General features: G+C 41.1%; 1 protein-coding gene across 2 annotated transcripts in view; it reads right to left on the bottom strand.

Moving 5' to 3' along the window:
• MARCHF8 (membrane associated ring-CH-type finger 8) overlaps positions 1-14,381 on the bottom strand; it is a 1,077,645-nt gene that overhangs the window by 130,614 nt on the left and 932,650 nt on the right. For both annotated transcript variants that reach the window (XM_044056360.1, XM_044056361.1), the window contains one exon: positions 2,096-2,243. In XM_044056360.1, coding sequence (XP_043912295.1) covers positions 2,096-2,243 — 148 coding nt within the window. The remainder of the gene's footprint in view (positions 1-2,095; positions 2,244-14,381) is intronic.

Raw genomic sequence — 14,381 nt, 5'->3', positions numbered from 1 at the left:
CTACCGCACAAGCATTTCTCTCTGCTAGCTATCATCCAATACAGATATAGTAAAACAATTTAGGTAAGTAAAGGAAGGTTCCACAATGGGACACATCTGTTTTTTTTTTTAAAAAAAAGCTACATTACCAAAGGCCAAACAATCAGTGACAGACATCCACCTGCGTTCAGTCTGGTGGTGAGATAGTCTGAGGGTCTATGCCCATGCATCTGTCTATAGAGCCCTTACACTTATTAGCCAAGGTCAGACATCAGACTTATGGACCCAGGGAAGGTTAAGCTTTGGTACTCTAGCCAAACCGGAGTGGTGATAAACCAATAGTTTTGAATACTGCAACAGCGAGCTCAGTAAGGACATACTACACAACCTTAAGTAAAAAAGTAAACTTATCACAGAATGCCCCCTGACAAGATGTGACAATCGGACTGCAAATCAGTTTTCTAGTAAAATGCAATACATTTCCACAGGGAAAAAAAAGTTTTCCTTAAAAAAAATATTTAGTGGAAAGTTTTCCTCAACAGGGGACTGTCTTATGTGAAGCTCCTCTTAAGCTCCTGACGGAGCAAATGAAGGGCACCCTTTAGCTTTGAAAAGCTGGCCAGTAGCAGTTTGGTATGACCAATACAGCTTACGTTAGTGCAATGGGAATCAAATGTTGAATATCACAATGTCATGTCCCAAATGCACAAATTCAACAGAAATAAATTCTACAGAAATATACAGTAAGGTATAAATACAGATTTTTACAGTTTTTCCACACAAGCATTCACAGGTTAAAATCCCCTCAAGTCATGACAGTCCATAAAGATTAATTACCCTAGCATAAAAATAGATTCACAGAAAAAAATTATTTTTCCTCAGAAAAATGAAAACATGGAAAATTTTCCTGATCAGGGTACTTATCTGTTCAGCCCTGAAGGTTTGCTTTTGGTGCCTTAGCTTTATGTACCTCTGCGGACAGAAATTATGCAATGAATCAAGTTTGGGAGAAAAACTTCTACCATCTTTGGGAAGTACAATAACACATCTCTCAGGCTCCAGGGTTAAGGACTTACTTCTGATTTCTAATCAATCTGTGTGGAGTCTGGAGGTTTTCACCATGCCCGTGCTGATTTTCTCAGGCAGTACAGAATATACCCACTTCCTTAAAATATGATGGCTGCCTCGCTGTATTAAACTGGCAGTACGTCTATAATCAGTAGTACATAGGTGTTCCTGTGAGAAATCACTATGTCTACACATAGGCATACACTTAGTCTTATCCTAGTAGCCCAGGTTATGACTAAATGTATTCCTACAACAAACTGTTCACTTTATCTGGTTAACTAAAAATTATATTAATGAAAGGAATTCAGTTACCAGTTTTAGTAACACCGAATGTACACATAGGTACCAAGAAAGTCACACACAAAAGTATTGAACAAACTTCTTGATGGAAAGTCTGCCACGAACTTGACACCATAAGCTATGGAACAATTGCACTGTACCCAAAATAGTAACTTAGCATCTTATCTGTCTAGTATACTAGCCATCACATTTTGTTTTTGTTATCCCTGGTTACTGCTTTGCAGAGTACTTGGATTACGCAACTTATGATTCGATTACCAAGTTGATAGGAGTTCAGAGCCACTGTATACCATACTATCTTTACTGTTCTTGAAAGTTTCACCTGTTCTGCTGTTATTAACAATTACTGCTAATGTAATTCCCTCTGGAAAGTACTTCCTGTAATGCATTTGAAGCTCTCCTCCAGGGCTCCCACTGAAAATGGGCTCTGGTTAGGTCTGTAACCTGAACAATATAAACAAAGGCAAACAGATAAAAATGTTATGCAAACAACTCATCTATGCTGGATATGCTATGCTTGAATTCTTATTGAGAAGATTAAATGAAACAGAAATTGTACTACTACAGATCAGTGTTCATTGTTAAATATCGCATTATGTACTATAGCTGTACTTTTGCAAAATGTACACATTTCCTTGTGCATTAACTGTTCTTTTGAAACAACCACAAACCTATTAGACTTCAAATTATGAGTAACCTCCAACTATACTGAATGCAAATTTAACAAAAAGCAAACAAATATACCTACCAGTTGTCTGCCCGTGCTTTACTTCTTCAGCAGTCCTATCAATCAGAACATACAATGACCATACCACACAGGTGATAGCAATAACATGGAATGTTACAGAGCACATTATCTTTCTTCTCTCACTGGATGTCATCTGTAGTTTCTCCCACTATCAGGGAAACACCAAAAATAAACAGAAGTTCAAAGCAAATTTCCAAGACTGACAGCCCACAGTCAAAAAGAAAGCAATATTTACTAGAATTCCAGTTTTTAGATGAACATTGTATAAGCTTAACTACTGTCTACACACTGCATGCAGTCATTGTTACTTTAATTATAGCAGTTTTACCTTCCACTATGATCATTTCTAGAACCCTTCTTAGGATATTCTATAAGCCTCTGAACCTTGCTTGTTTATCCATGGGTACCATACAATTGATCTAATCAACAAAGGTTAACATATCAGCGTGAACCCTTTTCTACAAGTACATTAATAATGTGTGAATGGCACTGACATTTCATCTCCAGGACATGTAAAAGGGCTTTCATAAAATAAGATAGCAATAAGGAACATTTGTACCACAGACTACTGATTACCTTACTCACCGGATAAAATAAAACTAAGCTGAAGTACAGAAATATAAGCATCTCAACACATCTTCAAGAGAAGCTCCTACAAGAAGGCATTTACTTCTTAAAAGAATTCTGATGCAATCATTCATTCCAGTTCAGCAAGATGTTGTTTGCACCTTTGTGGAGGACAGAGGTGTAGCTAGCTATTTTGGTGCTCAGTGTCATCTGCCTGATTTGGTCCCCCATCAATTCTACAGCCAAAACGATCCTCAGATATGACATGAAGACCTAGAAAAAAGATCATCCTCTAGTACATGAAGTACAAAAGCACTTCAGTTTTCGGGGGGGGGGGGGTCACTCTGGTTAAATTACAGCAACTGCTTGTCTTATCAAAGGCCGTTCTGGACCTGAAAAAACTGTACATAATTTGACAAAGCATTACAAAACAGAGGACCATGCTTATCCACCTAGAATACTTGGCATCCACCCCTTTCCAGAAAGTAGCCACAGAACCTAAAAGGCCCTTGCAGAGTGGGTTCTAATCCTGCTCAAAACTGGCTTGTTGCGGTAAAAGTAGCAAAAAAGAAAAAGCATGATAGCCATCTGGAAACTGTTTGCTTTGATACTAGTTGCCCTTTTGTCTCACCCTTCATAGGAGATGCACAGCAGATCAGCTTTCCTGAAGGATTGAGTTCTATATAATTAGTATTTGAGCTACCTATGGACATCCAGAAAGTACAGTTGTGTACACTTACCATAAATGTAGATGTTAGTGTGTATTCACTGTTGCAGTCATTACATTTGGGTAATCCTGCTGGCAGGTTGCCCTCAGCCGGCCTCAATTCCAAAGTCTTGGGTCCTGCGTCAGCCGCTGTCGCCCCTTCCCTGACGTCAGGTCGTCAGAGGTATAAAAGAAGCAGCAGACGCCATTTTCTTCGGTTTTTCTTGCCCCAGATGTCAGGTGCCCCTTAAGAGGGTAGCTAAATTATATATATATATATATATATATATATATATATATATATATATATATATATAAATCAAATACACCAATATAAATGTTACCTTCATCTATAAGCAAATACACCACATAGGTTGTATAAATCAGAGAAGAAAAGATAAGATCCATAGAAAAAAGGGGGATGACGGGTGGGTAACCTGGACTGCAACAGTGAATACACTTGAACATCTACATTTATGGTAAGTATACACAACTGTACTATGTTCTTCGTGTTTCACTGTTCCAGTCATTACATTTGGGTACAGTCCCAAAGCTATGGTTGGGAGGCAGGAGCTAAACAGCATTAGCAGCGGCTATGAGGCCCTGCAGAACTGCAGTGGCAAAGCCTGCCCTGGAATTAGAGTAGAATGGCAGATGATAATGCTTTGTAAAGGTGTGCACTGAAATCCAAGCAGCCACCTCTAAAAATTTCTCTGGTTGGTATCCCCCTGAGAAAGGCTGCTGAAGTGGTTGCAGCTCTAGTGGAATGTGGCCTAATGCCCTTAGGCACTGGCTTGCCATGGTGTGAATAGCATAAACTAATGCAGTGGCCTATCCACTTTGAGATAGTCTGCTTTGAGATAGCCTTTCCTTGTGACCCTGCAGCATATGCCACTAGTAATTGCTCTGTCTTCCTGAAAGCTTTGGTTCTGTCCAAGTAAAATACAAGCTGTCTCTGCACATCCAAAGAGTGCAGAATTCTCTCCCCCTTGTTCTGTGGATTTGGATAAAAGACTGGCAGATCAATAGTTTGGTTAAGAGCCACACTGGACACCACTTTAGGCATAAATGTTGGGTTTGTTCTCAGAGAGACCCTGTCTGGATAAAAAAATGATAAAAGGTTCCACAGCCATGAGCGTCTGTAGCTCTGAAACTCGTCTTGCAGAAGTAATTGCTAGGAGGAGAGCTGTTTTCCAAGATAAAAACTTTATATCAACAGTAGCAGCTGGATCAAAAGGAGGCAGGGTTAGCTTTTCCAAGACATAGTTGAGGTCCTATGCAGGTATTGGTGATCACCTTGGAGGCCTTAAATTTTTGGCTCCTCTGATGTACTGCTTTAATAAAGGATGAGAAAAAATTGGTGGCTCTGTATTGTAATGAGCTGAAATGGCAGAGGCATGAATTTTAATTGATGAAAATGATAGGCCTTTGTCCAGTATCTCAGTTAAGTATTGCAAAATCTGAGGAATATTTGGTACATTTGTATCAGTTCCTTGTGTCTGGTTCCAAGCACAGAATCTCTTCCATTTTCCAGCATAAGACTTTCTTGTAGGAGGCCTTCTGGTTTCCAGGATGACATCCATCACAGCTTTGCTGAGAGGTGTTCTTTGTAGGACTACATTATCCGCCATGCTGCCAGGTTTAATGTTCTGAGATGGCTGTGCAGGATCTGATTGTTTTGCTGGGACAGTAGTCGAGGTAATTGAGGTAAGGTCCAAGCTGGGTAACGAGACAAGTTCCTTAGGACTGAATACCCATACTGGCGGGGCCAGTCTGGGGCAAGCAGAATCATCTTTGGTTTCTCCTGTCTGACCTTTAGGAGTACCTTGGGGAGGAGAGGCAGTGGAGGGAAGAAATATACTGATAGGTTTTTCCAGCTGAAAGATAGGGTGTCCACTTTCCATGCTTGTCTGTGATAAGTCCTTGTGCAGACTCTTTAGTTGGCAGTTGTTAGGGGAGGCAAATAGATCTATGTCCGGGCATCCCCATTTCCTTGTTATCATGCTGAAGACTTGTGGATCCAGCTGCCACTCGTGGGGATCCACAAGGTTTCTGCTTAGTTCGTCTGCCAGAGTATTTTCATTTTCTGGCAGGAATTGTGCCTGCAAATGTACTTGATAAGTCAAAGCTGTGCCCCACAATGTCATGGCTAGTCTGTGAAGGGGGTAAGAATGTGTGCTCCCCCTGTTTGTTTATATACCACATGACTGTGGTGTTGTCTGTCTTTATCAGTAGTTGTCCTGGATGAAGTAGGTCCTTGAAGGCTGTCAGGGCATTTTGAACAGCTAGCATCTCTTTTTGATTGATATGTAGATGCATTTGGTTTGAGGTCCATGTGCCCTGAATACATCTTCCTGCCATGTGGGCCCCCAGGCATAATCTGATGCATCCGTTGTTAGTGTCTGCCTGGCTGGGGGTAATGTGAATGGCTGTCCCCTGTTCTTGTGACAAGCCTTTGCCCACCATCGAAACTCCTGTTGCAGGCAGGGAATGAGAGTAATCGTTGTTTCCAGGCTGTGGCAATGTTGAGTCCAAACACTTTTTAAGTACCATTGAAGTTTCCTCATATGCAGTCTTGCATATGGAATTAGTAGGATGCAGGATGCCATGAAGCCCAAAGCCTGCAGAATTTTTCTTGCAGATAACTAGGCCTTTGTTGCCAACATTGTGAAACAGATAAGTCAGTTGCCTTTGTTTGTCTGACGTGAGATAAACCATGTGGGCAGTTGTATTCAAGCTTGCAGCCAGGAGTATTACATCTTGAGAGGGTACTAGTTTTGATTTCTTTTCATTGACTGTGTACCACAGGCATGTTAGAAGTCTTTTCACAAATGCCAGATGTTGAAGAAGAATGTCTTTTTCTACTTGAATTAGGCAGTCGTCCAAGTAAGGGTATATTTGTATTCCTCTGTCTACAGAATGCAATTACTGGTGCCAGGCACTTTGTAAAGACCCTGGGCGCAGTAGATAAGCCAAAGGGCAGTGCAGAGAATTGGTAATGTATTGAACCAGCCTTGAATCTGAGGTGTCTTCTGAACGACTGATTGGAACATTCAGGTATGCCTCTTTTAGTTCTAATGTCACAAGCCAAGTGTTCTTGCCCAGCATGGGCAGAAACTGCTGCAAAGTCAACATTTTGAATTTTGGAATATCCAGGAATGTGTTCAGAATAGATAGGTCCAGTACCGGCCTCCAGGCCTTGTCCTTTCTGGGTACCAAGAACAGTCTTGAGTAAATATCCTTGTCTCGACTCTTGCTCTGGTACTAGCTGAATGGACCCCATGTCCATGAGGGATGAAACTTGTTTTTGTGCCTCTGCCCATTGATTTTTTGGCAGATCTGGCCTGCCGTTTGCCTTTGGCAGAGTATGGAAATGGAATTTGTAGCCCTGTGACACTACATTTAGAACCCATTTGTCCTGGGTTATATGTGCCAATTTTGAGCAAAAAGTGCTAATTTTCCCCCTAAGGGTGCTGCCAGAAGATAAGTGTTTGGTGCAGGGTAAAGTCATTGGGACTGCTTTCTGTATGTTTGAGCTTTATCTTCTCCAGCTTTGGAGGTAGAAGCACCCCATTGTTTTGACCTATAAGAACCTTGCGCCTGGGATCTGCCCCTTGGGCGTCTGGATCTGCCCCTTTGAGGTCTGTCTGACACAGGAAAGGACCAATTTTTTGTAGGCCAGTGTCTACTAAACCTAGGTGGCTGTACTTGTAAAAACTTAACAGTTTGCATAGATTTAGCTTGGTCTTCCATTTTCTTTAACACCTCTTCTGCCTTAGCACCAAACAAAGTATCATGCTATAAAGGTGCATCTAGTAACTTAACTTTAACATGATCAGGCAGATTTTGTTCCTTTAACCAAGCATGCCTCCTAATTACAGAATCCGTAACTGCGGCCCTGCAGGAGGCCTCCAAAGAATCAAAACCACATTGCAAAGTATGCTTTCCAGCTTGTTCAGCTGCATGCAATAAATCCTGCATTTCCTTGCTTGCAGCACATTCAGAATTTAACAATTTTCTGTTTAAGCAATCCCATGAGATGCTGCTGACACTTGACATAGCATATGAAGCTGACAGTTTAAGGCCCTTATAGCCAAAGTTGCAGATGTGAAAACCTTTTTTCCCAGTCTATCCAGTGCCCTTGAATCTCTGTCAGAGGGGATTGGGTTTTTTGCTGTAGAGGCCTCAACTCCCTTGGGACCCTGTGAAATAGTTTCTGGGTCAGCAGCAGGGTTTTTAAAAAGAAATTTGTGCAAGTCAGGAACCCTGTAATATCGGTCAGGTTTAACAGGAGCTGGAGGTAAGGAGTCAGGGATCAAACTACACTCCGAAAACACATCATCATCTACAATGTCTAACACAGGGGGAATGGCTAGAGGCCTGTGCTGTGGTAATAAAATGAAATCCCTGAGCCTCTTTTTAGATTCTGAAAAATCTTGGCTTTCCCAGTGAAAATGCTCCCTCATGGTATGCAAGGTTTCCCCAAAGGAATAATCCTCAGGAGGGGATGCTGAAGGTTTAGATTCTCCAGCATCAGAATCCTCATGGGGGGGGGGGGGGGGGTAAAGAATATCCCTGATCAGAAGAGGAATCAGAAGAAATAGAAACCTGACCTGAAGATTTATAGTCAGTCTCTTGCCTAGGCCTCTTATCAGGAGGGGGATGGGAACCCCTGATCAAGGCAATCAGGTCTTCGGCCATCTTGAACATCTGTTTTTTGGGCATAGAGGCCTGTACACGTGGCTCATGAGTTTGCTTCTTTGCTTTAGAAGCTGCTTTAGTCTTTGAAGCTGAAGTAGTTTTAATGTAAAGATGTTGTGGTCTGAATACACCCTCAGAAGCCGGTACCTGCTCAGCGGCTCTGGACCCATCTGAGGGATTAGCTTCCGAGGCTCCAATACTTTGAGTATCCAGCGGCATGGCCTACTCCACTTGGGAGTCGGTAGCGGCCTGAGACTCGAAAGTAGCGGGTGTCAGGAGCTGCGAAAGCACCTCACTGAGAACCAGTGAATGGCTTAGGAGAAGCTTTGTCATCGGTTTTGGGCCTCGGTTGTTTTTCTCTATCCTTTTCTTTGTGTTTCTTTGTAAACTCCGGTAGTCGGATGGCTATCCGACGACATTGTAGGATAATTAAACCTGCTACCAAAATACTTTAAAGCAAAAGTATACTGATGCTTAATAGTGCATTGGTTAAATCTAGCACAAAACCGACAAGAAATGTTGTGATCAGGGCCTAGGCAAGGAATACAGTAAGAATGAAAATCCTTATGAGGTATTTGCTTTCCACAAGTAATACAATTATTAACTTTTTTTGACATCGGTCTGGAGCAAGAAAAAAGTTTCCCCAATGGGGTACTCAGCTTTATTGAAGACTTCGGTTCTGAAACTCAAACACGACCGGCACTTGCGAATTGCTTCTGCTTCAGGCAACACGTGGCAAGAAAGACTGAAGAAAATGGCATCTGCTGCTTCTTTTATACCCCTGACGACCTGACGTCAGGGAAGGGGTGACAGCGGCCAATGCAGGACCCAAGACTTTGGAATTCATGCCGGCTGAGGGTAACCTGCCAGCAGGATTACCCAAATGTAATAACTGCAACAGTGAAACACCAAGAACATCATGGAAATTTCTTTTGCCCCTCTTTTTTTGGTTCTAGATGGAAGACAGGGAGGTGAACAGATTTACCTAAAAGTATACTCTGAAACCACTTCAGGCATTAAAGAATTTCTTTTCAAACACACACTGTCCTTGTGAAAAATGAGGTAGGACTGACTCACCATAAGCACTTGTATTGCAGATACTCTTCTAGCAGAAGTCAGAGCAATGACTAATACTGTCTTCCATGTTAAGTATCTCAATTCAGCCTAATGAGCTAGTTCAAACTGATGAAACAGCTTTTCAAGCAGAAAGCTAAGATCCCAAGGAGGAGCCACCAGTTTCCTAGGTGGACAGATGTGCAAAACCCCTTACAGATACTGCTTGACCTCAGAACAGGTAGGAATGGGTCCAACATATCTTCTCACTTCATTTAAGTTATAAAATAAGCACCGGAATATAAATGCTGCTATAACTCCTCCACAGGAGAACGGACAGAAATGGAGTGGAATTAATAGAAATAACATTATGTCTACAATATAAGCAGTATAGCAGTAATGAATGCCTTTTCCCCTTTTTAGATGCAAGGCAAGGTAAGCAAGAAAAGTCACTAGAGGATAATGAACTGAATAGACACTATTTCTGATGTCTTTTCATGTTTTATTATGTATACGTTTGTCTTTTTATGTTCCTATGTATACCCATGTTTATTAAATACAGTACTACAGACGGTTTTCAATTTACATCAGTAAGAATACAGTTAATACTGAAATAACATTCAAAGTTACATGAAGTATGTATAAGTACAAAGTTACATGAAGTATGTAAAAGTACACGTAACATTAACTGGCAATAAGTAGTTAAAACTGTCTGAATGTTAGTGACAGACTAGAGACATGGTCTGAAAGGTAATAGAGGTAAAGTCAACCTTGAAGAGTATCATAGTGGACATGGATTATGACATTACAGTTTATGTTGTAGTCTTGAAGAGTGAAGTAAACTTATATAATTATGTCCAGAACTGGCAATATTCAATGACCCAACCCTGTAGTGTTTAGTGAAGGTATGAACAGATGACCAAGTAGCTGCCTCTAGGATGGAATCAGTTTCCAATCCTGTGAAGGCCTCAGATGAAGCCATGGCTCCAGTGGAGTGGGCTTTAATTTTGGATTTGAGTTGTTTCCCATGGAAACTGTAGCAAAATCTGGAAATAGCAATTGAATCCACCACAAAATCCACCAAACGTAAAAAGTACTTCTTTATTGCACGATACCCTCGAAAAAATGTAAACCAATGTATACCGAGGGTATCGTGCAATAAAGAAGTACTTTTTACGTTTGGTGGATTCTGTGGTGGATTCAATTGCTATTTCCAGGCTTGCTGTTCCAGCTACGTTCCTTACATTGATTCCTGTTCATGTGCCGGTTTTTGTTTCTCAGTTTAGACAGTCCGTTACTATTTTTAACTGTAGCAAAATGATATAGCACAAAAACAAACACAAACTGAACTGCAAATCCCCAAATGAAGAAAACAAATGACTCCAAGCCACAAGTGTAGTAAAGTTAGCGCTTTCATTTACTTAATTTAGCAAACTTCTTGACAAGCAGAAATTACAATACATAGAGTGGTTTTATAAAACTGAAATACTTTATAGAGTTTGTCTGAAAAAATTGAGAAAAAATAAAGAACTTTCTCAATTTTATGGCTGTTGCTATCTACTTAAAATGTAGGAAATTTGTTACATACAATTAGATGTAGTTATTCAGAAACAAAACATACTGAAAGATGTTACGATTTAAACAGAATGACACATCCTGTTACTAGAAGTGTGCACTCTCTAGTTTAAGCCACAAGTTTATTATGAAACAAGTCAAACTATTTCAAACCATACTATTTGGTTAGCATAAAAAGTTAACAGAGGCAAGTTTTAAGGAATGACTGTGTTGCAGATGTGTCACCTTCAGTAAAGGAAAGCAGTACATTACAGAAATACAGAGTAAAGGTAGATAAAATTAAGTAATAAGATTAGACAGAAGTAGAAAATAATTCAGAAGAAAATAAATTTAAATGAAAGGGACAGAGCTTTAGTAGATCAGTAGTCTTAAAAGGAAAGGAGGATGAACAAAAATGGCAGTAGAAGTTGGACAGTCTACAAGCTGACCAACTCTCATTGCAATTGCTTAACAGCACAGTAGAGAGACAAAAAAACATCTCTAAACAAATTGTTACCTTTACAAGTTTGTTTCTCTGCTACTAGAGATGCTTTTTTTAAAATACAGCTAGCATGACGTTAAGTGACTGCAAATATGGACATAGTTGTTAACTTACCTGTCTGCTATCGTGACAATAACATTATGCGATCAGAAACACAAGCGCTTTACAAAACTCTTTATAACCTGACAACTGTGACTAATGTCACAATAAATTAAAACTACAAAACAGCTTTTCTAGCATAAGTTGCTACCTTTAAAAATAAAGTTACCATTCTACTATAAGATTTTTAAATATTTAAGCAACTTATCAAACAATGTGTTTCCGCCCTTCCTGCACCTGTAGCTGACCAGTGTTCAGCAGTGTGTTAAAGTGAGGTAGTATGTCTTCAATCCAGCCTGCTGGTATATGGTGCATGGGACAAACTGCTTCTGGACAGCCTGGGAAAGAATAGTTGCATAAAATCTTACCATAACCATACATGTCCTTCTCTTCCATGTTGCAGTAATCCAAACTCTTGGGTTTTACTCTCTTGCTACCCGAATGTCCGGCCAGTATACAAAAGTTTGTAGTCACTCCTAGGTACGTAGGATGTCTGACGTTGGCATAGGGAGCATGGGTCATAAAAGTAACGCCTGCACATACCTTTCCTCAGAAATGAACTTCCCAGTCGGCTTCCAGTCCCAGGACAGCTGTATAGGCTCTGTGCCATCCAAGAAGAGACAAGTTAAGATGGAGAGAAGGGGGTAAGGTGGGAGGAATGAATACTGCAACATGAAGAGGACATCCATGGTTACAGTAACATTTTACACAACTGTTTTATGTCCTTCTAGTTTCATGTTGCAGTATTCCAAACTCTTGGGTGAGTGCCAAAGCTCACAGAGAAGAGGAGGGTAGTAGTATGGAGGTACTCTTCACAAAGCCATGCAGGATTGCCCTAGCAAACCCCGCTCTGGATCTGGAGACATGACCCAACCCTGTAGTGTTTAGTGAAGGTATGAACAGATGACCAAGTAGCTGCCTCTAGGATGGAATCAGTTTCCAATCCTGTGAAGGCCTCAGATGAAGCCATGGCTCCAGTGGAGTGGGCTTTAATTTTGGATTTGAGTTGTTTCCCATGGAAACTGTAGCAAAATCTGGAAATAGCAATTGAATCCACCACAGAATCCACCAAACGTAAAAAAGTACTTCTTTATTGCACGATACCCTCGAAAAAATGTAAACCAATGTATACCGAGGGTATCGTGCAATAAAGAAGTACTTTTTACGTTTGGTGGATTCAATTGCTATTTCCAGGCTTGCTGTTCCAGCTACGTTCCTTACATTGATTCCTGTTCGTGTGCCGGTTTTTGTTTCTCAGTTTAGACAGTCCGTTACTATTTTTAACTGTAGCAAAATGATATAGCACAAAAACAAACACAAACTGAACTGCAAATCCCCAAATGAAGAAAACAAATGACTCCAAGCCACAAGTGTAGTAAAGTTAGCGCTTTCATTTACTTAATTTAGCAAACTTCTTCAGACAAACAAGTTAAAAGAACAAATCACTTAAATAGGCAATTTGATGATGTCATTGATGGTTGCCTATTTAATTGATTTGTTCTTTTAACTTGTTTGTCTGAAGAAGTTTGCTAAAGTAAACGAAAGCGCTAACTTTACTTCACTTGTGGCTTGGAGTCGTTTGTTTTCTTCATTTGTGGATTTGCAGTTCAGCAAAATGATATAGCTTTGGAGATCCACACAGAAATGGTCTGCTTTGTCACTACCTTTCCCAAGGCTCTGGGGAGGAAGGAGACAGTTGGTCTGATTTCCTAATTGCCTTAGTCTTGTGAAGGTAAAGTCTAAGTTGTCTGTGAACATCAAGGAAATGTAAGACTTGCACTGTCATTTTGGGGAATGACGGAAAAATGTGGGCAGGTGAATTCCCCGATTTAAGGATAGCTCATTGACCACCTTGGGCATAAAAGAGGGGCTGGTCCTCAGGGTCATTCTATTCTTGTGGAAGACCAGGAAGGGAGGTGTTGCCATGAGGGCCTGGAGTTCTGACATACTTCTGGCTGAAGACAGGGCCACGAGGAGTACAGTTTTCCAAGTACAATATTTCAGAGATGCCTTGGAAGCTGGTTCAAAGGGAGCAACAGTGAGTTACTCTAGAACGTAATTCAGATCCCATGTAGGGGGGGACCTGACTCCTGGGGGGTCTGAGGTGTAGTACTCCCTTAAGGAATAACTTTGAAGGGAGACGGGAGGCTATAGGAGGCTCAAGAGGCAGGCAGGCTGAAATAAAACAAAGTGTGCTTTGACAGAGGAATACGCCAACCTTGCTTGCATGAGTTCACACAAATAGGACAGCAATAAGGGGACCTCACTTTGCAAAGGGTCTAACTGTCTTTGTTGATACCACATGGGGAACCTCTTCTATTTAGACAAATAGGACCTCCTAGTATTAGGTTTCCTGGTCTCCTGCAGGATTGCTAGCTTATCCTCAGTGTAAAGATGGCCAGAAGGGATCAGTTTCCTATCACTCACAGGGTGAGATTCAGAGATTCCATGTGGGGATGGATCAGAGAGCCCTTTTCTTGTATGAGAAGATCCACTCTGTGAGGTAACTTGTGGTGATTGCCCCTGGCTAAATGCAGAAGGAGGGGGAACCAATGCTGTCTTGGCCAAAAGGGAGTCACCAGCAGGAATTTTGGTTTGTCCTACTGGATCTTCAGCAGGACTTTTTGAAGTAATGGGAAGGGGGAATGCATAAACATCCCCCTTCCAAGAGATGCAGAAGGCATCTGCTGCCCTTGCTAAAGGGGTGTGTAGCCTTGTGTAAAACAGTGGTAGTTGTCTGTTCGGGGGGTGGCAAACAGATTTATTTGAGGTTTACCCCACCTGTGGACAACGTCCAGAAATACATCCCTGTGAAGCATCTACTTGTGGGATTGTGACATGAACCTGTTCAGAATGTCTGCCTAATATTCTGAGCTGATGGGATATAAACTGCCTGCAGGGAGATTCTGTGTTGGGCCTGCCAGGTCCCAGGCCTGGAGAGCAAGTCTGCAAAGCAAATAGGATTTGGTTATTCCCTGTTAGTTCACATACCAAAGAACTGCAGTATTGTCTGTGAACAACTTCAGGTGGCCCTTGTTTTAGGGCATGAAGAAAGGCTGTCAAGGCAAATATGATTGCTCTCATTTCCCTGATGTTGATGTGTT

This window comes from Protopterus annectens, chromosome 14.part0 (genome assembly GCF_019279795.1).
Source record: "Protopterus annectens isolate FY-2018-M chromosome 14.part0, PAN1.0, whole genome shotgun sequence".
Classification (NCBI taxonomy): domain Eukaryota; kingdom Metazoa; phylum Chordata; order Ceratodontiformes; family Protopteridae; genus Protopterus; species Protopterus annectens.
The sequence above is the reverse complement of the archived record's forward strand: the minus strand, read 5'-3'. Positions and strand labels throughout refer to the sequence as shown.